This window comes from Chanodichthys erythropterus, chromosome 21 (genome assembly GCF_024489055.1).
Source record: "Chanodichthys erythropterus isolate Z2021 chromosome 21, ASM2448905v1, whole genome shotgun sequence".
NCBI classification, from domain to species: Eukaryota; Metazoa; Chordata; class Actinopteri; order Cypriniformes; family Xenocyprididae; genus Chanodichthys; species Chanodichthys erythropterus.
Window position 1 is genome coordinate 23,392,504 of NC_090241.1, and position 27,209 is coordinate 23,419,712.

At 35.8% G+C, this 27,209-nt stretch overlaps 1 protein-coding gene across 2 annotated transcripts in view; it reads right to left on the reverse strand.

The window, feature by feature from the left end:
- Positions 1-2,242: 2,242 nt before the first annotated feature.
- Positions 2,243-27,209, reverse strand: part of brinp3a.1 (bone morphogenetic protein/retinoic acid inducible neural-specific 3a, tandem duplicate 1) — a 34,291-nt gene continuing 9,324 nt past the window's right edge. For both annotated transcript variants that reach the window (XM_067373536.1, XM_067373535.1), the window contains exons 3-8: positions 24,680-24,867; positions 22,992-23,176; positions 14,552-14,657; positions 13,652-13,888; positions 11,632-11,854; positions 2,243-4,129 (exon numbers count right to left, since the gene is read on the reverse strand). In XM_067373536.1, the coding sequence (XP_067229637.1) occupies positions 3,013-4,129; positions 11,632-11,854; positions 13,652-13,888; positions 14,552-14,657; positions 22,992-23,176; positions 24,680-24,867 (2,056 nt within the window). In that variant the 3' untranslated portion in view covers positions 2,243-3,012. The remainder of the gene's footprint in view (positions 4,130-11,631; positions 11,855-13,651; positions 13,889-14,551; positions 14,658-22,991; positions 23,177-24,679; positions 24,868-27,209) is intronic.

Below are 27,209 nucleotides of genomic sequence, written 5' to 3' on the forward strand. Positions count from 1 at the left end.
TCCATTTTTTGGGGTGAAAATACTAACGTGCTTAAGACTTTTGCACAGTACGGGATATCTGCAATGCTATAAAATATAAAACGTTTTATCAGACTGAATTTAGTTTCCTTAATAGCAGCTGTATGTGCATAAATCTTAATTGGGCGCAATTATCATTGTGCCATTGTGAGGGCAGCTTTTCTTACTTTGTAACTATGAATTTTACACCAATTTGCTTTAGAAGTGATGTAGGAAGACTGACCTTTTCTTTTGACCCCTTTTTAAATGTGCTCATATAAATAGCTCTAATGAAAGCTGCAAATAGTTGAAATAACAATTACAGTTAGTTGTATAAAGTGCACATAAGGGAGAAGAATTTAAATGGACAGTTCACTGCAAAATAAAAATTCTGGCATTATTTATTTATCCTCATGTCATTCCAAACCAGAATGTCTTTCCTTTGTGTAACACAAAAGGTGAATTCAAAGAATGTCCTGGCTAGTCTTTGAAATGTAATGAAAGTGAATGAGAACTTGAGTTGTCAAGAAAAAAATTAAAAATAAAAATAAATAAATAAATAAATAAAAGTGGTCTATGACTCGACTTTATGAACTTTATTCAAAGACTTCCAATTTCAATTTTGTGTGAAGAACAGACCAAAATTTAAGTAGTTATTCATGGATAACCTTCCACCCAGGTGGGCTGTAAACCGTTGTGATCGGATCATTGAGCTTTAGTTCCCATTCACTGTAATTGCACCAGAACATTATTCAAACTTTCTTCTTTTGTGCTACATGATGAAAGAAAGCAATACAGGTTTGCTAAGACATGAAGGTGATTAAATTGGTGACAGAATTGTCATCTGTGGGTGAACTAATCCTTTAAGAACCAATGAAATTACAGAATTGGGAGTCATTGCTTTTTATGAACATCATACTAAGCAATCAAGAATGCCATTGTTTGGATTCCCATTGAAATTAATTAAAGCAAGCCATAGAGAACTGGTGATGCCAGTCTTCACTTAAACCACACACCTTTTTAATATTAGACTCAATTATTGTGGCACACTTTAGTATGGATGCTGGAAGTAGCATTTATGAAAAATCAATTAATTTCCAGGAAATCAGACAATATATACAGTATATAACAATCTAACAGATTGCAGACTTTCGGATGGCAAGAGAAACATCTAATATAATGGGGTTTGATCTCTCAGCTAACATGCGCTTGTTTAGTAAAAATGTATATATAAGTATTCGGCAGGGCGGAAGTCATTCTTATTTAGAACTACTGTATCTATGCAGAAAACAAAGTCTCTCCAGATGTGTCTGATGTGCAATACTTTATGTCCCAGTTGTTGATCATTAATATTTGTTCATCATATCTGAGAACTGTCCCTCGTAATTGCTTCCTATAATGCTCATTAGTCTGGCCCCTTCTGTTACCTCTTTAAATGTATATTTTTGCTGGGTCGTTTCTTCAGATATATCACAGCTGACCAATCAATAACTCATTTAACTTTTGGTTTATCTATTAGAGTGGAAAAACTTTTCTCCTTTGTGGCAGTATCATTATTTGTTCCCTAATGATCATGGCTTACTTCATCCCAAGGTGATTCTATGAAAAAAGTTGAGATTTATTTTTAATATAAAACGTCTGTACACACACACTCTAAGATAAAATCTGTGCCTACGCACGTTTTATAAATGAGGCCACTAATATCCATGCCAACGTTCAGATTTATAAAAATCTGTATAAAGAAGTGCTTAACGGCACATCAGGTTCTAAGCAGGCGTACGCACTTTACCTTGTGGCAGAGTCGGAGTACTGCAGGTATTTGGAAATCTAAGCAGCAATAAGAATAATACATGTGCATACGTTCATTTTCTATAAATCATGCGTACACACATTTGAGAAAGAATCTTAGATCAAATGAAGGACGGTTTCTACAGAACATTTTATAAATGAGGCCCAGGTGTTCATGCCAAAAATCAGTCAAAACTGCTCCTACATGGGCTTTGTTTTTAATGTTTTTTGTTTGTTTGTTTGGTCTGACATGCAAGTTGTCAAAGCTTTTCTCGTAGATGAATTGGCTCTCTCAAGGAATCATTTTTCAGAGAGACTTGCCTGCCAGCTTTTTAAAAAGGATAAAGAGCATGGATAGGTTCACCTGATAAGATGTACTGTATTTTTTCACTATAACTTAAGACAAGAAACAAAGTTATGTGCAATTCAAACAATTAGAGATATTTACAGACGGCACATAAAAATGACTTTTATTTAGAGTATTAACAAATTCATGTTCTATACATTTTATGGACATTACCTTTGTAACTTGTCACAAATAATTGATTTTATAAAAATAAATGTACATGAAACGGCATATATAATAAGTACTTTGCTTATGGTGTGTGATTTTATTTTTAACCAGATTTCCTCCTACATTCATATTCAAACAAATACTGTAAAAAAAGTATTAAGCATCAACAAAACCATCTATTGTTGATTAGGATATTTATATTTTGAGAGTTACAGTGTTGACAGACAGCATAAAAAAGGAAGAAAAACTGAAAGAAAGTCGGAATTTTGCCCAGCGGGAACACCTGATTACACTAACAAGGTTTGGCTCACCATGTGTTTATAGCCTCTATTTTCCTTGAAGAGAAGTCACTTAAAAAAAAAAAAAAGACTGTTTCCGGATAAGTCCTACTGCACACATTGTTTATTAGGACTGGGGCTGATGCTAAATTCTGCAGTGTGCCATGAAACTGAAATGAGGTTGTCACACTATTCACGCAGAGTTATTGTAAATCATCATTGCAGTTAAGAAAAGAAAAGGCAAAGATTTGGCCATTCTTCTGAAGTGGCCCATTACATCAGTGGTTCAGACAAACACCAGAACTGTGGCATCACCATCAACACTGTATCCCAGCAGCTGTCCAATGTTTTTTTTTTTCCCCCAAAAGTATACCAGGCCTTTTAACTACAGTTACAGAAATAGCTACAAATATACTGCTACCGTGCAGTGCCTTATTAGCTACATAGTTTGGTAGTTTCATACTCCATTGAATTGGGCTGCTTGGCGCTGAAGGCCTGAAGAGCAGTCTGGATTCGGACCACATCAGTGGTAGAAAGTTTGAGACGGTGGCGTAATAAGCAGGCGAAGAGGTCCAGAGGTTGCTGGCCAGGTGGGGAGAGTCGGTTGACCCGATCTCGGATCTCCAGCAGCTGGAGCAAGGCAGAGTCCTGCGAGCCCTGCGTGTATGGGTAGTCCAGCTGCAGGATCAAGTCCTGGATGGCATCTGGATCAAAGTGCATACTGTATCCGAACACCTGCATACTGTTGATTTTCATGTAACCCAGGTTACGGGACGAATCCATGTATTCCAATGGCTCGAAATGGGCGCTGCCGTTACCCTGAGCTGATGCTGTTTTGACACGGCTCCTCAGGTAAATGTGTACTGTCTCAAAAAAGGTCTTCCACTTGTTACCTAGAGTCAGGGTCCAGTTATAACAGTCAAGTGGGATGTCTAACTTGGTCCTTTCCCAGTCAGGGTAACTGTTCTGGTCAATGGGCATGATCCAGCTCTCAGAATGACTCCCTCCAAATGGGTTGATGTACACAGACAGCACGGGTTCAAGGGTGCTGTTTTTAGTAAGGCATATCTGCAGGGAGATCCCTAGGAGCATATGAACGTGGTTAGACTTGAACTTGTTGCTCTTCAGTGTCAACAACATCCTCTTCCTCCAGCTGGGATCAAACCAGTTGTTGAGTCTGACGTCATTGCTTATGAACATTGCGTGAATACTGATCCGTCCGTCCTTCTTTTGCAGAAGGTAGCGCAGCTCCAGGTCCTGGAGGTCGGTCTCAAAACCGATGTAGTTGTCGGTAGAATCCGGTATGGTATTCCTACAGGTCCCTTGGCTTAGCATGTAGCCAGGATTGCAGCTGGCACAGCGAGAGCGATTCTCATAGGAGCAGGAGGCGCAGTGTGGACCGTCGCCCACGGAGCAAGGGATAACACCCTGGCAGGACGGGTGCTCATAATGACAGGAGCAGGTTCGCGTTTCCTCCATGTAGGAGCCTATCTGATTGTTCTCACTGCAGTACATGATGGAGAGGATATACCTCAGCCAATAGCTGAGAGGCCTATGGTGAAGGAAGGAATGAATGCGATAAGTCAGATTGTCTTGAAAGTCGTAAATGATATTGCATTTCATCATAGATAGAGTCGGAAGATAAAGTAAGTGGCAATATTAAAGATGTCACAAGAATTAATCAAGGTACTTGATGCTCATAGGAACATTCCATTTTGTTCATTCTTCAGTAGCTTACAGTGTAACAGCATATATGTGTTTTATATTGAACAAATAAAACATATAATGTACATGTATATGTATTGTACTGAAAAAGTTGACTTAAAGGGATAGTTTGCCCAAAAAAGATGAAAATTATGTCATTATTTACTCACCCTCAAATTGTATGAGTTTCTTTCTTCGGTTGAACACACACACAAAAAAAAAGATATTTTAAAGAATGTTGGTAATCAAAACAGTTGATGATAGCCATTGACTTCCATAGTAGGAAAAAATACAACAGAAGTCAATGGCTACTGTCAACTGTCTGGTTACCAACATTCTTTAAAATATTTTCTTTTGAGTTCAACAGAAGAAAGAAACTCATACAGGTTTGGGACAACTTAAGGGTGAGTACGTGATGACAACATTTTCCTTTTTTGGGTGAACTATCCCTTTAATTACCCTCAGGCCATCCAAGATGAAAGTGACTTTTTTTCTTCAGCTGAACAGTAAAGAAGATTTTTAGCTGAAACCATGGTCCTTGGTGATTCGTATAATGCAAGACAATGGCTACAGTCACTTTGAGAGTAAAAAAAAAACAGGACTTGTCCTGAGCTTCCTGTCGCATAATGACCTATTGTATTAAATAATGTTCAGTTTCTTGCACAGACCTTCATAAGACCTCAATGTATCACCAGGAGCGACGGGTATTAATTTTGTTTAGCCTGTATGTTTTGACTCTCAAAGTGACTGTAGCCATTGACTTGCATTATACAAATCACCAAGGACCACAGTAAAAAAAATCTAAAAATCTTTTTTTACTGTTCAACTGAAGAAAAAAAAAAGTCACTTACATCTTTGATGGCGTGAGGGTGAGTAAATTTACAGCAAATTTTCATTTTTTTCAAATTTACTCAAAGTACCTATTTCATTATAATAATTGTATTACTAAATATTTTTTTAAATTGATGAACAAAGAAGAAAGATTGATTGATTGATTTTCTTCTAATAAATTCCTTAACCCAAAATTTGGAACAATTCAATTCTTACAAAAAAATAACACTAGTCACTAAATTATTTCCAAATAATTTCATCCATTTTATGAGCATGAAAAAATGCCATCCTGCAAAAATTAACATAACATGCATATTCAGACACTGTAATGATTCTCTCAGCAGCCACTGGCAAATGAACTCAGTGGAGTGGATCAGCACTATCTGTCACATGGAGTCAAATTGTAAACATCAGCTAAAAATGTACTTGTTTCCCATTTTCCATTTCACTTTGTTTTTCCAAAAACAATAACAGAGTAAAATTTAATCTCATACATCATTTATAAAGCCTAATTTAAAAACATTAAATGATGTGCCTATCCAATATTTGAGCCATACTGAATGTAATTTTGTACACATATTAATGTCATTGGTTAACAATCCTCACTAAACACAAATCATAATAAACCTGAAGAGGATAATGTTTGTGCATATTTTTGGAGTTTAAATAAGGTCACAAATATTCTTAATTCTCCTCTGAAATGGCTTATAGATAAATAACCCATTATTTCCAAGGCATGTGTTATGTATGGTAACTCTTTTTTTCATAGTGCAAAAATCTATTTCAGCAATTGCCCTTTATTTATGCTCTCCTGAGAGATAGCCGAAGATTTTCATTGCCATGGAATTTCCTCTTGCGCAGAGAAAAACAGTTTACCCTGGATTAAAACATAAGTGATGGCAACAGAATGTATAAATATTCATGGCACCAGGCTGCCTGAGAGACAGTCAGTATGCAGGTGGTTGGCAATGGAAGAAATCTCAGCAGCCTGTCAGCATATTTCACTGACAGCAAAACGGAAATTCACACCAGAGACAAAACATGCTCATGCACATTTATTCCACGAGAAAACAATTTCATGAGAATTTCCATATTTTTAGAGTGTAAAAAAACATCTAACGGAAGAACAGTTAAACAAGCGTTTTTGCTCTTATGGAAAATTACACCATTAAGGAATAGGTAGTATAATCACTCAAAACCAGTTATCAGATTCAGAAAGTTAATGTATTTGACTGATTTTAAAGCACTGATTCTGTTCAAAGCTATAGTAAAAGACAAAGTGATATGAAAACAAACATAAAGGAAATATATAGGAATGCAGTTTACGAACAAATTTTTCAAGCTTTTGACAAATTCTGCCTGACAAAAGGAATGAAAAAAAGTAATTTAAATGAAGGGTGAAAATTAAATAAATCAAGTGTGAATGATAAAATGACAAGGAAAACAAAACAGTAAATCAGGAACTCAAAAGCAGTCTAATAAAATGTCTATGTCTGTTGCTTTATTTTTCTTGCTGCAACTTGAATCATATGTTATCAAAGATGAAGGATGCTCTTGAAGATAGATCAAGGCAGATTGCAGAAACATTTCAAACACATGCAGTTATTGTTCTCATGCCCTAGACTCCTCTGTCCCCAGATAAGAAACTTTGGAAAGTATTAGTATAATGTACATTTGGACTTTAGATCTGATGTTATTCTCATATATGGAAATGTTTGTTTTCATAAGTGCTGTAAAGAAGTGTACAGCACTTTTTTTGTGTGTGTGTGTGTGTGTGTGTGTGTGTGTGTGTGTGTGTGTGTTTACTTCACATTTTTTAACTAACAGCTTTACAAAATAGAGTCATATTAAAATACTTAATTATGCATGCTTAATAATACCCTAATTAATCATGTAATTATTTACATGAATAATTAGGGCATGTAGCCGGGAAGCAACTCACACGTTGTTGTTAGTGCAATATGTGTTCGTTCCTGTGCTGGCTAGATTTCTTACAAATTGTAGTCCATTACTGATTACAATTTACATGACAAAAAATGTAGTTGGTAACATAATCTATGACACATTTAAAGGGTTAGCTGACCCAAAAATTAAATTTCTGTCATTAAGGGCTCACCCTTGTGTCGTTTCAAACACGTAAGATTTTCTTTCATCTTCAGAACACAAATGTATTTATTTTTGATGAAATCCAAGCAATATAGCAATATAATCATATAAATGGTTCAGAAAAGTAGTAAAGACATTGTTAAAATAGTCATCGTGACTGCAGTGGTTCAACCTTAATGCTAGCACGCTGGGTTTTTCTCCTAGGGGTTTTTTTCCACCCCTGGAAGTCAGCCGACATTGGCTTAATGTAGCACCATCTTGTATATGTTACATATTACCACGCTTGTTTGTACAGTTTTAACCACTTCCCTTTTTATCTGTGCTTCTAATATGTAAAGCTGCTTTGAAACAATTACCAATTGTAAAAGCGCTATATAAATAAATTTGACTTGACTTGACTTATTAAGCGACAAGAATAATTTGAGCGCAATAGAATTCGTTATTTTTTGTTTTGTTTTTGCACGCAAAGAGTATTCTCGTCGCTTCATAGCATTAAGGCCACATCCACACAAAGCCAGAGCTTTCCCTTTCCAATCTTTTTTTCCATGAGGCAAGTCCCCTGCAAAGACAGCTGTTTGATTGCGCCCGCGCCTCACACACAACAAAGTACTGGAAACGTGACATCGCAGCTTGTTCGTTATAAAAAAATAAAATACAGTTAAAAAAATAAAATATACAAAAGGTACAATAGTCCATAGTGCTATCCGTGCCATTCAGCAAGAGCAGCTGCTCCTCTTCACCGAAAGAGAGAGGTAATGTTAACCACTATGAGAGCAACGCAGGTTTAACATGGTTAAATATTGTTAACATGGTTACATATGTAATTGTGTAATTTTTCCCAGTCAGACGTCACTCGTTGGTCGGTGTTTGTTGGGGCGGTGTGAACATGACCGTTTTTTCTCATAGAATTCTAAATCCAACGGCCAACAAGTTGGCGTTTGTTGGTGTTTGTAGGCGTTTGTCGGCGCGGTGTGAATTGGCCTTTAGACTTGGAACATGCACATAAACTGTATACAAACTTTAGTAATACTTAGAAATAAAGCTTTATTTTAGTAAAGCTAATAGCCCCATAGCTTCTGTAGCACAAACATTGTTTACCATTGTTGTTGTTGTAGCTGTTACATGACGTAGCGGTGTCGACTAGGGTCGAGAAGTGGGGTGATGACATTATCGTTGCACAAAATATTCGGATTGGCTGAACACACGAAAACGCAAGGGTGTCGTTTTCAGATTTATCCACTCTGAGACCCGGTGTCAAAAAAAATTTTGCAGTTTCAGGCTCCCAAAATGCCAGATCCATCTGGATGAAATGTAGATACAATACAAAATTTTTATGAATACATCTAAACACATCTCTGTGTGGATGAGCTCTAAGGTTGAACCACTTTAGTAACGTTGACTATTTTAACAATACTACTTTTCTGGACCTTGAATGATTGTAATTGCTTTCTATGGGGGTTAAAAAACCTCTTGGATTTCATCAAAATTATCTTAATTTGTGTTCCGAAGATGAGCAAAGTTTTTATAGGTTTGGAACGACATGAGGGTGATTAATAAATTACAGAAATTTCATTTTTGGGTGAACTAATAAGGTAATGTATTCGGACTACTTTTTGATTACTTTTAGATTACAAAAGAAAAAGACAATATTTTGCATTCTTTGTTATAAATAACATGAAGTGCATTAAATATGACATGTCAGGGTTTCCCAAACTGGGGTTTTTAAAAAAAAAAAAAAAAAAAAAAGAATATTCATGTAATCAATAAAAAAAAAAAAAAAAAATGCAATATGCAATACAAGGACTTAATTTGGAATCTGATTATGTAATCCATATTACATGTAATCAGTTCTCACATGCTGCCTTTTTTCATTTCATTTCATTTCCATTCTATTATTTTATTTTTATGCTGACCAAAAAAAAAAAAAAAAGAAAAAAAAAAGAAAAAAAGACCAATCAATATAATCTATAAATTGTATAACAGTTGCCATATGCCAAGAAAATAAAATCCAAATTTTCAATTTTCTAGTATACAAGATATTTGGAAGAAAGAAGCATGACTAGTGCAAAATTGAAAATCCAAAAATCTCACCGTCCCTTCCAGGGAATAAATTACGTAATAGAAGATTTTCAGTGGCATCTATATGTCGCTAAATCTGCAATAACTGTATTGCATGTCATCCCAATGCACCCTTCTAGCTTAAGTGATAATATGGGGATATCTGAATAGTATGTCTTTGAGAAGTCAATATGAATATTAATGAACCAAGAACTTTCAACTGTGAAGCTGATCATCGCTTTAGGCTTCGCTTTCACCTCATCTGACTCAAGTAGTTTCCACTTGACTTGGATGCCTGCGTGGTTTGCATAATTCTCATTTTTGCACAGCCCTGACCCTCTACCATCTTTGAACACTCAGTCTCAGACCTTAAGTCGTGAACTTTCTCCTTCTACAGCCCTTACCAAAGGCACTGCATTATCATGCGAGTGCAGAGCCAATAAATTACCTGTTTCTCGTGTCTTCCATTAAAACACAACCTGCACTTTAGCCTATAGATGGGAAGATAAAACCTATTCATCCACTAACTCCTGAAATGATTAGATGGGACAGTCTCTATCATTTCAGAGAGGCTGGGACTTCAGCCAAGACACTAGACTTAACACAATTATGCTTGCCACAATTGCCCTCAGATATGGACTGAGTAGTGTGTTAAAGGCATTTCTTAATTAATTAGTTTGGAGGACATGCATTTTAAATCTCCCATTAGAACATCCATTTGGAAACAGTTAAAAAAAAAAAAAAAAAAATCCAACGCAACATCACAACAAATGTATGTGACATTGTGACTAATACAGACTATAGGAGAATTCAGGGTTTGACGTTTATATGAACATACATTTCGATCTTTTATGGTAAAAATCAACATACTGTGATTCTATGAAAAAATAATAGATTTTACAATAAGGTCTGTTCACAGCAGTTAAAGCATCAGGTATTGTAAGATATATATATATATATATATATATATATATATATATATATATATATATATATATATATATATATATATATATATATATAAAATAAACAATACTTTTACAGCATTTTAATGAATAATAATAATAAATAATAAGGTCTTTGCACACTGAGTCCAAAATTTTCATATGCTTTTTTTCGTATCATATGCGTATTTTCATCCTAAACATTTGTCACGCACAGAAACTGTGCACACTGAGTTCGATGCGTAGTAATTAATCCGTTGCAAAAAAATGTGCAAAGCAATAGAAAATGGAGTCTTCAAGCAGTGAGGATTATTTTGTTGTCCTCTCTTCTTATCAAGAGAAAAAGAAAGAGGAAATATTGGGACCTTCCAATCCTCGGATTGCATATAGAGAGGAAGAAGAGTTCCACCTCCTTATCAAGGAGCTGTGGGATTATCCCGAGCGATTCAAAGTTTAATTCAGGATGTCTGTGGCTCAGTTTGATGCTTTGCTAACGATACTGGAGCCACATATTAAAAAAATTAGACCACCAGTATGGATTCCTCACGTCATATGGTGCTTTGTGTTGCGAGACAAAGTGGATTAATTTGTCAGACAGCATTCTGGATTTTGCCATTTTCTTGGTGTCTCTGAATGGTCAAAACACCTCTCAAAATGCTTGCTACGGATGCGAAAAACACCAAAAACTGAACCCGATCCAATTATTTTTTTTTTTTATGATGGACGAAAGTTTCGGAGGCAGTGTGTAAGCGTGATTGACACAACGTGAGGTCGCATTTATTTTTTAACGTGTGTAAATTTCATTTCACCTTAACAATTAATCATGGTTAAAGGGACAGTCCACCCAAAAAATGTATACTGATCTTTTTTTAAACAAACATTAGTTATATAAACAAACATAAATTAACTACTACTATTATTTTTATAATTATAAATAATATATATCTAAGTTTTTATTTTATTTTTTCTGCCATTTTTTGCCATGACAGCTTCGTTGGCCATTTTCATGGTGAAAACCAAACTTGAGTTATTATAATTTAATATAAAATCTAAAAAACAGATAATTTAATATAAAATCTAAATAACATAAAATAAGATCTATTCTTGTAAAAAACAAAACTTGGATTAATTTGATTAAAAACCTTTTCAATGGTATCAACAGGATAAAACCTTTTTTTTTTTTTTTTTTTTTTAAATAGCTTAATAAATGCTGTAAAAATGTTGCTAATTGTTTGTTCATGATACCTAATTAACTAATGTTAACAAAAGGAACTTTACTGTAAAAGTCTGTTCAACCCTGAATCCTTCAGGAAGCAATGACAAACTATTTTTACCTCTCATCACATTACAATCAATTATAAATACGGACATTTCCTTTTATAACCCATTAGGAACATCGCACATATCTTACCTCTCCCTGGGCACAGATATTTTGGGTTGAGTCCGACACCTTTTGCTGAGTTTGAAGAGTTTGCCGACAATCCGCTGTGCTTTGCTGAACAGCTGTTGAGTGCTAGTCTCCAACAGTTGAAAACGTTGCTGAACGCCAGGGTCCATCTTCCAAAAGTACTGCACAGCAGATGTGTTCAGAGCATAGAACGTTGGTAATCTCCTCACAAAATTTTGGAAGTCCTCTAGAAAGGCAGACAAGTGTTGAGAATAAATTACTGGAATGACTTTGCCTCATGTCTGGGAAAAAGAAATCAGTCATGTTCGATAAAATGAGTCAACAGTGAAACTGGGGGTAGAAGGGGAGCAGGTGGAACGTTATTTTCATTCCTTTGATGAAAATTGAAAATTGTCCTGTGTGATTGAACACTGATAGGCGAGGACAGCAGGGTATTTTCAATGAATTGCTAAAAAACGCTAAGCCGTTTCTAAGAAGCACAGACTGATTTTGAAGGAGCACATGTGGTTCAACTTCAACAACAACAACAAAACAACAACATTAAGTTCTGACAGGATGGCAAGTCGTTAAAAGCAAAGCAGGATCACCTCGGCCACACAAATGTCTTCCAGCGGAGGGAAGTTCATTTTCATTTGAGGCAAGAAAAAATCGATAGCCGTGTTATGGTGCTCAACGCCCTAATCAATGCTCTACCTAACGTCTAACAAGAAATGATCTCAGTGGCTATAATTAACAACACAGATCCTCATCATAGCCTGACAATTCCAGTCTGTGCAGAATTGGATTTTTCATGCAATCAAACATTAGGTAATTGAAAATATTACAAGTTCCATTTTTGGATATCCATTGATCTGTCCAAGTCGCCAAGTTTTGTTTTGATATCGAATTTCATAACGAAACAAAAACTGGTGTGGTGCCCTGTGTGGTGTGGACTAGTAGATGATCTTGCTCCAGCTGATGATTGTTGTTTATTTATTTGGTTTACAGTCATTAGGCAGTGTTTTTTTTTCACTCCCTGCTGTTGCTGCAGGAGGTAGAGCTCCAACATGGCCGTGATGCACACAAAAACCTGCTCCGTGCTGGCTCAGTGCCTAGCTTAGGGACAAGTAAGCCTGCCAAGTCCAAAACGCTGCTTTACCACAATGACAATGACACTAGATCCCAGGAAGCACTTCCCACTATTTCCTTGTCAGCCATCAAATGTAACAAGGTGACAACAATCACTGTTTAATGTCACCCCACTATGTGTCAGGGATATTCAAAGATCTAAGTGGCATAACAGAATACAATTTTTACTAAAAAAAAATAAATAAATCATAATTATGAAACCTCTTGCAATACAAAACTACTGCTTGCTTTTTAATATTCAAAGAAATAATTCACCTCTAAGTGATTGCTATTGAAATCACCCCATATTACTGTAAGGAGAATTTTTAAAGAACTGTGCTGGTGGTTCTTTTCCATGAAATTACTCCCCATTGGGACTAATGGTTTCAATTCAAAAAGGAACAAAAGAATCATAAAAGCAGTCCATATGACTTTATATGTTATTAAGTTATACAAAAGCATACAAAAGACTGCAATTTAATTGATTATTCACTGATAAAAGACTGTTCAGACTTTTTTTTTTTAAATTGGATGAACCGATTTGAGTTCAAAAAAGAGATATTTGTGTACAAACTGCTACCTCTCTCATGAATTTGACAATCTAAAGCAATATTTTCAGTGAATAACCATTTAAGCAGATTATAAATGCTATTGTATAGCTTCAAAACACTTTTATGATATATTTATAGTGTATTTTTTGTCCATCTAGAAGTTTGTCAAAAGCTTCAGCTTCAGAAGATTCAGTCTCTCCACTCTCTCCAATTGCATGGAACAGAGAAATCAGTACAATTCTTAAACAAATCTATTTGTGTTTTACAGAAGAAATTGTTAGTTTTCAATTTTTATTTTTTTATTTTAACTATTCACCATGTTTCATTAAAAGTAACAAGAAAACTTGAAAATGGCAGAATCTTACCAGACTCTTCAAACTCTTGGTTGGCTTGTGTCCATGATTCTCTGATGAGTTTCAGACTGTCCTGCATAGCTTTCAGGTCTTCACTGGGACAGTTGCACTGGGGATAATCAACACTGCATTTGCACCAGCATTCGTTATCCCGGCACACAAACTCACCCTCGGAGTGACAGCCAATATAACTGAGAGCTGCCTCCACAAATCGGCTCCTTAGGTATTCTGGCAGAATGGCCTGAAGCCCTAAAAGAATACAAAATTGTTTGTATATAAATACATAACATGCCTCAAAAGATCAGGGTCTGTAAGATTTATTTACAACAAATGAATTAAAATCTATTCACCCAGGGCATATCAGATTGATCTAAAGTGACAGTAAAGGCATGTATAAAAGATTTCTGTTTCTTTTAATCAAATAATCCTGAAAAAAAAAAATGTATACATGTTTGTCAACATTGATTATAATAATAAATGTTACTTGGAGCACCAAATCAACATATTAGAATGATTTCTTAGGGAGCATGTGACACTGAAGACTTTGCCATTATAGGAATACAATTTAAATTATATTTTACTGTCAAAAACATTAAAAAAATCTTACTGACCCCAAACAATTGAATGGTAGTGTATAGTAAAATACCACTATTTTAAATATTATAAGTAAATCTTTTATAATAAAATACATTTCCATACATTTCAAGCTAATATTTTGTAAAATTCCTTGAAATTTTTACAGAAACATTTGAAGTGAAACATTTTTTTTTTTTTTTTGCGCTTTTACAACAAAGGATGGTTGTGGCATATTTCTCTGAACACACTGCTGCGTTATTCAACAAAAGAATAAAATTCAAAGAATGATAATATCATTGAAAAGTCTGGGATATCGTTAAATTATGAATGTGCTACCTTGTAGATGAATCTTGTTCTCAGGACTCTGAACCAAAACGGAACTGACAGAATCGAGGTTGTCATAGTTACTGCATCCAAGAGGGCCTGTCCTTGTTTCGGTCACCTTAAGGGAAGACAAGAGAAAGCACATGACAATACTCTGAGCAAAACAGAGGCAGAAATGACACTGAGGCAATTAAATATGCAGAGCAGGCAGATGACTGCCCTGTAAAATCAGAGTAACATAGATTTATCCAGTGCTTCTACAAGCTCAAAAAAAGGACATATTGTTTTAGACATGTATTTAAAGAAGTCAGGATTGCTGTTGGAACATAAGAACTATACAATGTTAAAATTGCATAAGTTTTAAAAGTGTCTGTCCAGAATACCATAACGATTCTACCGTTATGCCAAGGACATGACTGTTATTGAAAAAGCTATCATTTGGACCAAATTCAGTAATGTAGTGAAGGGCAATATTTCACAGTGAAAGTAATGGACTTTCGCTGTACGTAAATAGTGAAGGTTAATGGACCTGTTGTGGAAGTAAATGGCTGAATGCGACTTGAATTAGTCAGTTTGGGACATATCAACACAGATGTTTCAAATCCAACATTTCTGCTGTTGCAGTAAAAGGCATTATATATTATATTGTAAGGTACAGTACTGAAAAGAAATGCAAAGAACAGCTGTTAGAAGAAACTATTGTACAGGCAAATGGATCAAAAATCCAGAGCAAACAAATAGGTAGACATAAGAGTAGAACATCCCTGCCATATCACTGACACCTCACTGACAAAACTATCGACACGGTATCTTTGTTCCCATCCAAGAGTTGTGTTAAAATGGAGCACAATCACAGCTCAATCATTCCTGACAAAAGCTTCAGTTTTTTTCCCTGACAAAAGTCACTGTATATCAAGGCTCGCCTGACACATAGGAAGAAAACTCACTGCCTGTGGGCAAATATATCTCCCTACCTGTCACTTACAAATTGTTCTCTGTTCTACATTGTCTTCTTTAATATTTCCCCCGGTGAGTGAATAAAAGTCTTCATGTCGTGTTTGTAGATTAATGGTGACCCGAGATTTACGTCAGGCGAAACTAACTTTTCTTCTTCTTTGTTGGAAGAAAAGTTGCCTTTGTTCGACATCTTCTCAAGGGTCACCGGATAAACGGTGAAGCGGATAAAATTATACAAAGTAAACACTATAGTGAACCCTCCAAGCAGAATGCAGTTGTTGTCATTCAAGTGAACCACTGAAAATGACTGAGGACCTGGAAAAGCCAAGGAAGCATTTCTAATGTGTTACACAAGCAGCAAATCCCCATTATCGAAAGCTGCTTTATTTAATTTCCATTCAGCGTGTTGAAATAACTTTCAAGCCAGTGAGAATCAGGAGGAAAAGCACAAGTTCAGCAAGCCTACCGCTGGCATTTCCATTCCTCTTATTGACGCGTCCACGCAATTAATTAAAATCCAAGGAGCCTCTACAGGGTTCAGCAGATTAATTTCTAACAAAGACAGATGTCCGACTTAAAGGGAAAATTGACCAATTGCAAGTATAAAGATGGGTTTTTCTATGCATAGCAATGAGCCGGTCCGCAACAAGGGCTCGACGGAGCGGAGCATGTGCAGAACTTGGGCTTTCTATAATGAAACGTGAAAAAGTAGAGAACTGTTGCTGCAGCTAGTGCATCTGAATTGGAAATTCAGAATTTACCTGAGTGTGCACTATGTGCCATCCATTACAGATGCTGAGTACAAACCATGTGGACTGAAAACTGTATTTTTTCAAATTATCTGCAGTGTTTTATTTGTGCTGACTACATCAGAACCTCAAGCAGCAGGCTGTAAAGAGATCAGTGACTGGTATAAGGGTCGCTTTTATTGTGGCTCAGTATAAGGGATGTATTCAAGTAAATGGGTCAGTTGTGACTTGTAACATTCACTCTTAATCACTCTGAAATGAAGTTCCTAAGACTGTCCCTCTATCTTTATTAAAAAAGACCTGGTGCTCATGATCCTTGGTGTGTCGTTCTATACATAGTTATTGTGTCAGTCTTTTGTCTCTTACTGCCATTGTAAGAGACTAAAACACTGCATAGTTTAGAATGGGTAATAACAATAGGGGCTTTCACACCGGAGGAACCTTTTCATAGTTCCTAGAACTATTGGCTGTACCCGGATTTTGGCATGTTCGCACCGCAGGAACTAGGAACGATTTTAGTTCTAGGAACTCCTTTTGGTGAAACTCCTACTTCAGAGTAGGGCCTAAACCAGCACTATGAACTATCAATGACGTAAGTGTATGTTGATTTGTCAGACGCATGTGTCAAACACCGGCACCCAACATTTTTAAAAAGCTGTGTAAACATATTTACTTCACAAACATGGAAAACAGTGATAATGGCATTTACCTGTTGTCTGCAGGGTTGTGTTCTTTTCTTTGCCCCGATGATATGTAATACTGAAAGTTTTCATAGGAGATTTTGTCTCTTAGCCACACTTATTGATCTTTCAGTCACGTAAATTATGCTTTTACATTCCATCTTCATTATCATGAAACCCACAACACACAACAAACACAGCTCCAATCACGGCGTCTTCTATCCACTGTTTTTTTGCGTTTGTAAATGCCGCACTTAAAGATGCCGCTGTCGGCCGCTTCACAGTTCCTACTCCCGGTGCGAATGCAACCAGGAAGATGGCCCGTGGGAGAAATTAGTTCTCTGGGAACTATCCTAGTGACTAGTTTCTATGACTGAGTAACAATTAAACCCCCCAAAAATGTCACAGTAGCCTCACTTAAAAAGGAAGAGCTCACTTAATAATGTAAATCTCTCATTTACATATCCTCATTTGTGTTACACAGAAGAAAAAAAGTACAGAACAACATGACAGTAAGACTGTAAAAATACAAAGTGACTAAAATTATTTGCTAAATAAATATTAGCAATCCATTGCATTTCTCTTACAGTAAATGAGTAAAAACAGACAGTTTTGTAATTCCCACCTGCGATTAATCCAACAAAGACTCAGGAAAATATCAGGATGAGTGGGCCCGCGTAGCCACATATTTGAATAATAATGGATTTTAAGATGCCGATCCCAGCTTTTTTGATATGCTAGAAATGTCATTAATGTTTCATAGGCATTGGCACTTATTATAATATTGCTTTACACAAAGATCCTGATAGAATGGGGCCTGTATTTAATCAGTGAGCATTAGTCAAAAGGCATTTTCCTATTTGCATCAGGCATGTTTTTACACTGCATTGAAACCATCTTTGATATATTCAAGCAGCTGTTTTCATGAAAAGTCCTTTTCCGGTGGGTTAGCGTACCCCTCGTTTCAGTGTGTGCTATGGGGGAAGCTTATCATTGGAGGAAAGTGCGCATTAGAATGGAATTATACCCTTCACTACAGAAAATGGGACTTTATTGAAAGCAGCAGGGAATCCTCAGTGAGGCTAGTAGTGGTTAATGCTCTCAGCTTCAGCTTGTGAAATCTTAGAATAAAACACAAAGGCATGCTCTCTACAAGAGAGCTTCATCTGCGTGCATTAGCTGGAAATTCTTTTTGATTTTTCAAGCGTTTTTTCCTCGCAGTAGGATTCGGAAGTTCTCGTTCTGGTTTATGGCAGTTAAGAGGGGGGAAACTGGGGGAGGTGTGGAGGTGCTGGCAGAGTTTTCATGCCTCCCAGCTTGTGCTCGAGATGCTTGACTGATGACCCAGGCAAACGTCAAAGCACTACCAGTGGCAAAATGCCCAACTCTTTCTCTGAATCATAATCTTTCATAAAGTTTTCCACAGTTCATATACTCTGCCACAGCATTGGTGAGAGTATTCATAGCACGCAAAAGGTTTTCCAATGCTTAACAGAGAGGAATGTGATTTTGAGTATATAGGAGAACGGGGAATGTAAATGTAAATGTAAAAAAAAACAAAAAAACAACAACTGATAAATATTGTATTATTGAGTATTATTAAAAAATAATGTGCATTATTTTTTAATGCACTTGCTTGTTTAAAGGGATAGTCCACCCAAAAATGAAAATTCTGTCATCATTTACTCACCCTCATGTTGTTCCAAAACTGCATGACTTACTTTCTTCTTTGGTACATAAAAGAAAATATTTTGAGGAATATTGGTAACCAGGGCGTGACATTAACTTTTTTATTCACTAGCCACTGTGGCTAGTGGTTTCCAAAGTTACTAGCCACTCAGTATTTTCACTGGCCAACATTTTGACATCGATACCATGGGGAAAAACTGCATATAGATATTTTTATGAGCTCATAATATAGCAGGTATATAAGACTGCTGTCAAGACCTGACACATAGCTCCATTTTACTTTTACAGAAGAGCTAAAATATAACTGACTGTGTATACGTGAATTCTCGCCATGGATGGCATTTTGACATTATTTTGTGTGTTAAGCGCTATAAGCAGTGAAAAACAACTCAATTTAGTACTGAGAGGTGGCTTTATGCTCGCACACTTTGGGTGTAAGCACAAATTCTGCGGAAATGCATAAAATTATGCGCAATATGTGCAATTCCGTGCCAAAATTCAAGCCCTGTAACACCAATATTCATCCTGAGAAAATGAAATGAGTGAGTAAGGGGAGGCAGGTTTGTGTGTCAACTCGCTGTTGGAGACATGAGAGAGCGAGAAAGCACAGCTGGTATCATGTATCTATGTGGAAAATGAGTATTGGAAGCGTTTCAGATATTTCAGTACCGATATCAAAAATCGATATTTGATGACAACACTGACAACAGATAACAACACTGCTCTTAGTTTATGATTTCAATTGACTTTTTAAAAGACTACAATTGAAAAATTTAAATTTCAACCCACCAAAGTGGCTAGCAGGAGTGACTCTGTTATACGACACTGCTGAAATTCACCCGCATTTGGCGGGTGTTAATGTCAAGCCCTGTTGGTAAGCAAACAGTTTTAGTTCCCATTGACTTACATTATATGGGCAAAAATACAATGGAAGGCAATGGTAACCAAAACTGTTTGGTTACCAACATTCTTCAATATATCTTTTGTGTTCCACAGAAAAAATAAAGTTACACAGTTTTGGAACTACATGTGGGTGAGTAAATGATGACAGAATATTTATTTCTGGGTGGACTATCCCTTTAACACATCAGTAATAATAATAATAACAACAATAACCATTATTGTTATTATAATTACATAAAATAAACACAAATCACTAAACACTTACCAAATTATTATAACACATACAATCGGTCTAGTAGCATTTGGTTACATTTTAGATTGCGATTTGACTGACTTAGCCTGATTTATCTGTACCATTTATATCTCTGGACAATATTACAGAAAAAAAATGAGAGGGGGTGACAGTGGAGAAAGTATTGCACAGGGAGTTGCACAAAAAAAGAGACTCACTATGACAATTTATTTCTAATGAAAGAGGCAAACAGTCACAGAATTTAGAGCAGGCTCAATCCTGCAAAACTGATGCGGATGAGGAATACAAGAGGAGCGTGTGTGCAGGGCAGCTGCCAGGAGAAACAGAATCTGTGACACCTGCAAGATGGGGGTGTGAGCAATCAATCGATATCGGATTGTTCAAATGAAGATCACGATTAATCAGAAAATTGATATTTTTATTGAGTTCCATTCATTATAAAATCAAAGTTCTAATGAGTCCTTGACCCATTGCCTGACGTTCATCTAAGCCTCTTCAGAGTTATAAATTCTGGCCACTTAGCATGATGGCTTGCAAGTATATCACCTTGATTGCAGAAGGCATGTCAGGCACATCTTGCAGTCAGACATTAAAATGCGCAGCCCTGACTACTCAAACCATCCTTATGTATCTAAACATGCCCTATTGTAATAAACCTCAACTAACACTCCTCCCTCCTGTAAATCAAAATAAAATGTTGTGATTGATGTCAGCTGGCACTCTCTGCATTTCCTGTCCACTGTCGCATCTGACTGTGGAGGTTAAAGATTCATTTATTATTGGCGGTGCAGAAAATCCTCCTCATAAGTCTCTTATTCATTAGACCCTGACACCTCACTTATATTCAAAATGGCTGACGAATGGGCTGGGCTCTCAAAGAAATTATTGAAATGGAACAGATAATTTGTCACACTGATGCATAATTCCAGCAGTACCTTCATATTTATTTATTTGCTATATTCCCCCTATACCCTCCCCCCCAAGAAGATATCTCTTCCATTTGAGCAAGTCACTCTCTCTCAAACATATGTTTGCCATGGAGAGAATCGCCAATTTGGTATGGAGAGCCTTTGTATTCACATCCGTCTTCATCCACATGAGGTAAAAATCCATGGGCTGAATTAAAGACTGCTGATCCTGAGAATATTTCACATCAATCACCTGAAATGCCAGGCAAATAAAGGCATCTAAAAGGACCTCCATCTACTCATTTCCATCAAGATAGCTTACAAGCTCTTAAGCTAAGACACTTGCTGTCAGGAGGCAATGTGTCTTGCTCCCTGCAAATTCAAATCAACTACAATAAAACAGAGTTGGGAACAGAGTTCCATATACAGTGTGTGTATATATATATATATATATATATATATATATATATATATATATATATATATATATATATATATATATATATATATATATATATATTATACACTCATACTCATACATAAGGAAACATATACAGCTTACAACTGTGAAAGTTAAATCAGTAGCTGGGTTTCCATCCAAACATGAAACAAATCTTTTCAAAGTTCACAAAAAAAAAAAAAAAAAAAAAAAAAGTGAATTAGGTGCGTTTCCATCAAATTGTTTAAGCGGATGACAGTGGTATTGGTAACTTAATCATGATGCATCGATATATTGTCCCAGCCCTAGTAACCAACCGTAAATAAAACACCATCAGCAAAAATAGCTGATTAGTCACATGGGTTTAATGTTTGCTACATCAGACTATATTTGGCAAGTGCATTTCCATCTCCCATTATTCGCATTAACTTTTTTTTTCAATTTTAGTCAATTAGTTCAATTAAAACCACCTCAAGTGAGCGTAACATTTCTTTGCAAATTAAGGGATTTACTGACTGGTTGCTAATATGAAAATGTGCAGTTTTGTCTGCATTTTATAATATATAGACAATTATTAGATTGCATTTATGCCATAACTAAAAATTAAGGTATTGAATAATTGATTGAAATTCTCTCATTATTTGGCAATGGATTTACAATACTGTTCAAAAGTTTGGGGCTAGTAAGTAAGCTAGTAAGTACTATTGTTATTATTATTATTAAAGAAATTAATACTTTTACTCAGCAAGGACACATTAAATTAATCAAAAAGTGACAGTAAAGATATTTACATTTATAATGTTACAAAACATTTCTATTTGAAAGAAATGCTGTTCTTTTGAACATTCCATTCACAAATAATCCCAGAAAAAATATAAAAGTTTCTACAAAAATGTTAAGCAGCACCACTGTTTTCTAAATTGATAATAATCAGAAATGTTTCCTGAGCACAAAATCAGTGTATTAGAATGATTTCTGAAAGATCATGTGACACTGGAGTAATGACTGTTTTGGAATCACAGAAATAAAATTACATTCTAAAATATATTAAAATAGAAAACAGTAATAATTGTAATAATATGTCACAATATTACTGTTTTTACTGTATTTTGATCAAATAAATGCAGCTTTTGTGAGCATAAGAGACTTCTTTCAAAAAAAAAAAAAAAAAAAAAAAATTACCGACTTTTGGTAGTGTACATTTCTTCTCTTTAGTACAAAAAGTATAAAAAGAACCTTTAATCAAACCATAAATAAACTGGAAACATTGAGAAATTCTTTACAGTTCCCATCCTGCCAAGTCAACACAGATTTACACATATTGTATGACAGATACTGTATACTGTACCTACTGAACCATCCTCTGTTTTCCAAATCACCAATTCAACTCTAACATCAACAACATGCATTTAGACGTGTGTAGACACTGTGCATTGTGCCGAAGGCATTTCAACTCATTTAGTGTGTATGTGGGTTACTGTTTCAAGCACAATCACTGTCCTGACACATCTAGTATTCCTTGCAACAGATAACCTGCTATAGATTAACTCATGTATGATGTCTCAAAGAGTGAATATGTGTGTAAAACAGTGCCTTTCAAACAAATCAAATGCTCCTCTGTGCGTATACAAAGCGTTTTGCTCCCACCTGTCATTCATCAATACTTCATATCTACAGAACCAGAAATGCAAGAACAAAAGTAAAGGAAAACTACTGTGCTTTACTAACATTTAACCCACTTCTTTTGATTTCCAAACGATGCAGCTGCAAAACAATAGAAACAGCCGAGCTCAAGTCAAACTGCTTTCCAAAAATAAGCACACAAACGTGGGGTCAGGTCCCCAGGTCTGTGCGCATCTAGGCCACAGGGTTACCTTGATGGCAGTGGAGGCAATCTGGAGGTGGTGCAGTTTTCGCAGAGTACTCTCTCTGTCTATGAAGTAGGAGGCAGCCAGCTGGTGCAGGGCCTCCAGAGTCACAGCCGTGCCATTTGAGTCAGTCAGGTCTGCCGTCCGGCTTAGCCTCCTCTTGTCCACGAATATAGTCAATGCCTCCTCACCTGCATCGAGGGCAAAGCAGCATAAAAGAGTGAGGAACACTGGGGAAAATGGCTTCATGAAGAATGTTCTTTGTGTTTATGTAAGGAAGAGTGAAGCAAGGCAATTATCTATTCAGTGACTCTGAAACACAGACTATATGAAGGGAATAAAATATGGAAAATACATAATGAGAAAGTTAACTGTCATTAAAAACCATTAACACTTTACATAATGTTCAACAAATCAATAGTTGATGTACATCCATATGAGTATTATGAAAGTATATCAATTGAAGAAAGATTCTTGTTAAAGTTTTTAATGAAATCATTAATACAGCTGTCAATCGCCTAAAACATTTAATTGCAAATAATGTTGTGTAATTATTAAGTTCAGCAGGTTGTGTGGATGTTGCATGTAGAAGAAAACATACATGTAAAAAAAAAAAAAAAACACACCAGAAAGTAGATTTATGCAACAGAAGCCCTTCTAATTCATGTTTGTACACAGTTTGTACAAATTTTAAACTTTTATTTTTTTATAAAATACCACACAGAAATCAGTGAAACAGGTGCCACAGCCAGACTTTCACGTGTTCACATTTGCAAACATTGGGTCGAGATTTTTTTAAGAGTAGATGTGTGTTAAAATGTCAAATTGAATAAATGCAATAAAAATAGCATGTTAATTTTGTCAGCCCTAGTTATTAATGAAAAAATGTAATTATTCTCTAAAAAAATTGACTGAATCATTAAGTAAATTTAACTTAAAGTGTTAGTTCACCACAAAATGAAATTTCTGTCATTAACTACTCATCCTCATGTCGTTCCAAACCTCTTTAGAACACAAATTAAGATATTTTTGATGAAATCTGAGAGGTATCTGAACCACACATAGGCAGCAATGTCATTGCACCTTTCAAGGCCCAGAAAGGAAGAAAAGATATTGTTAAAATAGTCCACGTGACTACAGTGGTTCAACTTTAATGTTATGAAGCGACAAGAATACTTTTGTGCGCAAAAACAGAACAAAAATAATGACTTTATTCAACAATTCCACCTGCTCCCTGTCATTCTCCTATTTTAAGACATTTTAACAATGTCTTTTCTACCTTTCTGGGCCTTGAAAGGTGCAATGACGTTGTTGCCTATGTGTGATTCAGATACCTCTCAGATTTCATCAAAAAATATCTTAATTTGTGTTCCGAAGATGAACGAAGGTCTTACGGGTTTGGAACGACACGAGGGTGAGTACTTAATGACAGAAATTTCATTTTTGGGTGAACTAACCCTTTAATGATCTATTTTTTTATGATTGTTTTGGATTATTGACTATTGTAGACTTTTAATTTTTCCCAATTAAACTATAATGATTTAAACTGTAAGTTGATCCTAAATATTCTATCCTTGTTTTAGAGCAATAGCATCTCATGTCATCTACCAGGACACATCAAAAGAATATGTATTTATTTTTCAATGGAAATGATGAAATTCTTTAGAAATGAACAGGCAGCTTTATTCAAATACCTCCGAGTGTAGCTGAAAGCAGAAAGTGTGTGCCATATTTCCTGATGATATTCTCAGTAATGGCAGCGAGGGTGGGTCTGCGGCCCAACTGTCTGATGGTCTGCATAAACTCTGGATCGAGGGGTAGAGCCACGCCATTGTCCTCTCTCTCCAGAGCCAGGCTGTTCACCTTCCAGCGCCCAAACTCTCTGCAAGGTCACGCACAAACACACACACATACACCCTATTTGGAAATGTCCTTCATTTGAGCCACAATGGACACAGGAGGGTGAAATCCTGAACATAATTTCTTCAACAGCTGGGAGAGTTTGTTTTAGTATCTGGTTCAGTGTAAGCCACTGTATACTGTAAAGCTTCTCTGAAATTGGTGTTCTTTATATTCCCCAAACGGAGAAAAAAAACAAAAGGCAGTTTAAAGAGAGGTCTAAGAAACCTTCACGCAGCTTGAGTACGACGCATATTCGGTTAAGACCTGCTGAGGAGAAAATGCGATGACTGCATGACCCCCGTGCCTGCAATTCAAATCATATTATGCTTTCTCTTTATTTTTTTCCAACTTCAACTTTAGGAATTTCTCTGTCCTGCTTTAAAAGCTGTTGTCCTCTACATAATGGTGCAATTTGTTTTTTTTTTCTCTGTGACTTTTGCACTGAAGAAGGGCTGACTGGGAGTAATCAGCAACAATGGCACGCTTCTTTCTTTCACGGAAAAGAGGCAAGATGAGTTTGTTAGATGAGAACAGAGAATTACGTTTGAGAAAATCAGCTGCCACTATCCTTTTTCTGTCTTTCATTTACAGCAACAACTGTAAGTGAACTTTTGTAAAATATAAATGTATTCAACAAGACTGTACGACTGTTCTAAGTTATGAAATTCAATATGTAGAATAGACTTTCGGAGCATGATCATCACCATTAAGCCAATACTTCCTAAGTAAAATAAAATAAATAATCTTGTAAATGAACAATCTTTTCTTTTTTTTTTTTTTTTTACTATGATTAAACATCAAAGATCCAGTAATGTAAAATACTAAATCAAACATTTTATTTAAATTCAGATGCAACTTAATTCACTCAAACTGAATAAAATACAATGACTGGCAAATCACAAAATCAAAGAAATAGATCTGAAAGATACATGTATTCCTTAAATGCTCTGTTCTTCTTCCTGTTACTTTTAATCTGTTCAATCTGAATTTACAGTCATTATCATTATGTCACAATAGAATACATGACTATAAATTCAGAAGGAATGATTTTCAATATAATAATAAGGTAACACTTTAGTTTAGGGTCAAGTTCTCACAATTAACTGTTGCTTATTAGCATTTATATTACTAGGATATTGGCTGTTTTTTTAGTACATGTAAAGCACATATTAATACTTTATTCTGCATGACCATATTCTACATCCCTTAATCCTATCCAATACCTAAACTTAACTACCTTACTAACTATTAATAAGCAGTAATTAGGTGTTTATTGAGGCACAAGTTGTATAGTTAATAGTGAGAATTGGACCCTAATTTAAAGTAAGATTACCAATAAGAATAATAACAGCAACTACATCATGCACTGCACTTTTCTCTTGCACTTCAAAAACAAACAACAAAAAACACATTTTCCATTCCAATCTAAATCAATTACTAAATCAATTAATCCCCATCAACAGAAAGCTTTTGATATTCCGTGTGATACAATTATACAAATCACTAACTTCAAAACTGACTGAAAGACTGAATAAATCACACAAATGTTGTCACAAATGTCACAATTCAGGACAGCATACCATAGGCCTAGGGGGCATCTTGCCTCATTATACCCTATATATTTTATTGCAGAATATGGCTTACTAAGTATGTATCTAAACATCATACTATCATAACAGATGACAATTATTGACAGCAGAAAGGACAAGCAGCAAAGACAATGAGACAGAGAAAGACAAATGGAGGGGAAAAGGGAGAGAAAGAGAAGAAATAGAGAGAGAGAGAGAGAATATGATCGACACTGTGTCAGAACAAAAGTTCTTGATGGACAGTTATGGATGGAGCTGGAGGCTAATCCACCACTGGGCCCACGCTAGAGCCGCACAGCAGGAGAAGGCATATTGAAGAACTACCTGCCAGGCTTCCCCACAGAGACCCACAGCTACACGGAGTCAACGGCGAGAACACGCTCCAGAGGAAGCAGTCTGAAGCCAAAGGGAGACTGAGAGTGTCACAGTACAAGCAAATGAGTCCAGCTTGTTATACTGTCGGAAGCAGGGCTATACGTTTGAAACATCCGGGTGACTGATACATTTGGTCTTCGTTAATAGGAAAGAGTCAGATTTATGCAACATTTTTGCAATATAATGCAACAGACACTATGTTGAGATTTATGGATAGGCAAAAAAAGGATTTGTGTTAAGTTAAATTACATTCAATTGTTAAACTAATTAGTTTCAAGTAGGCTACAAATTTAATGTGAGTAATTATATATATATAAATAATTAACGAAAAGCAAAAGCTGTTAACACAGAACACGTT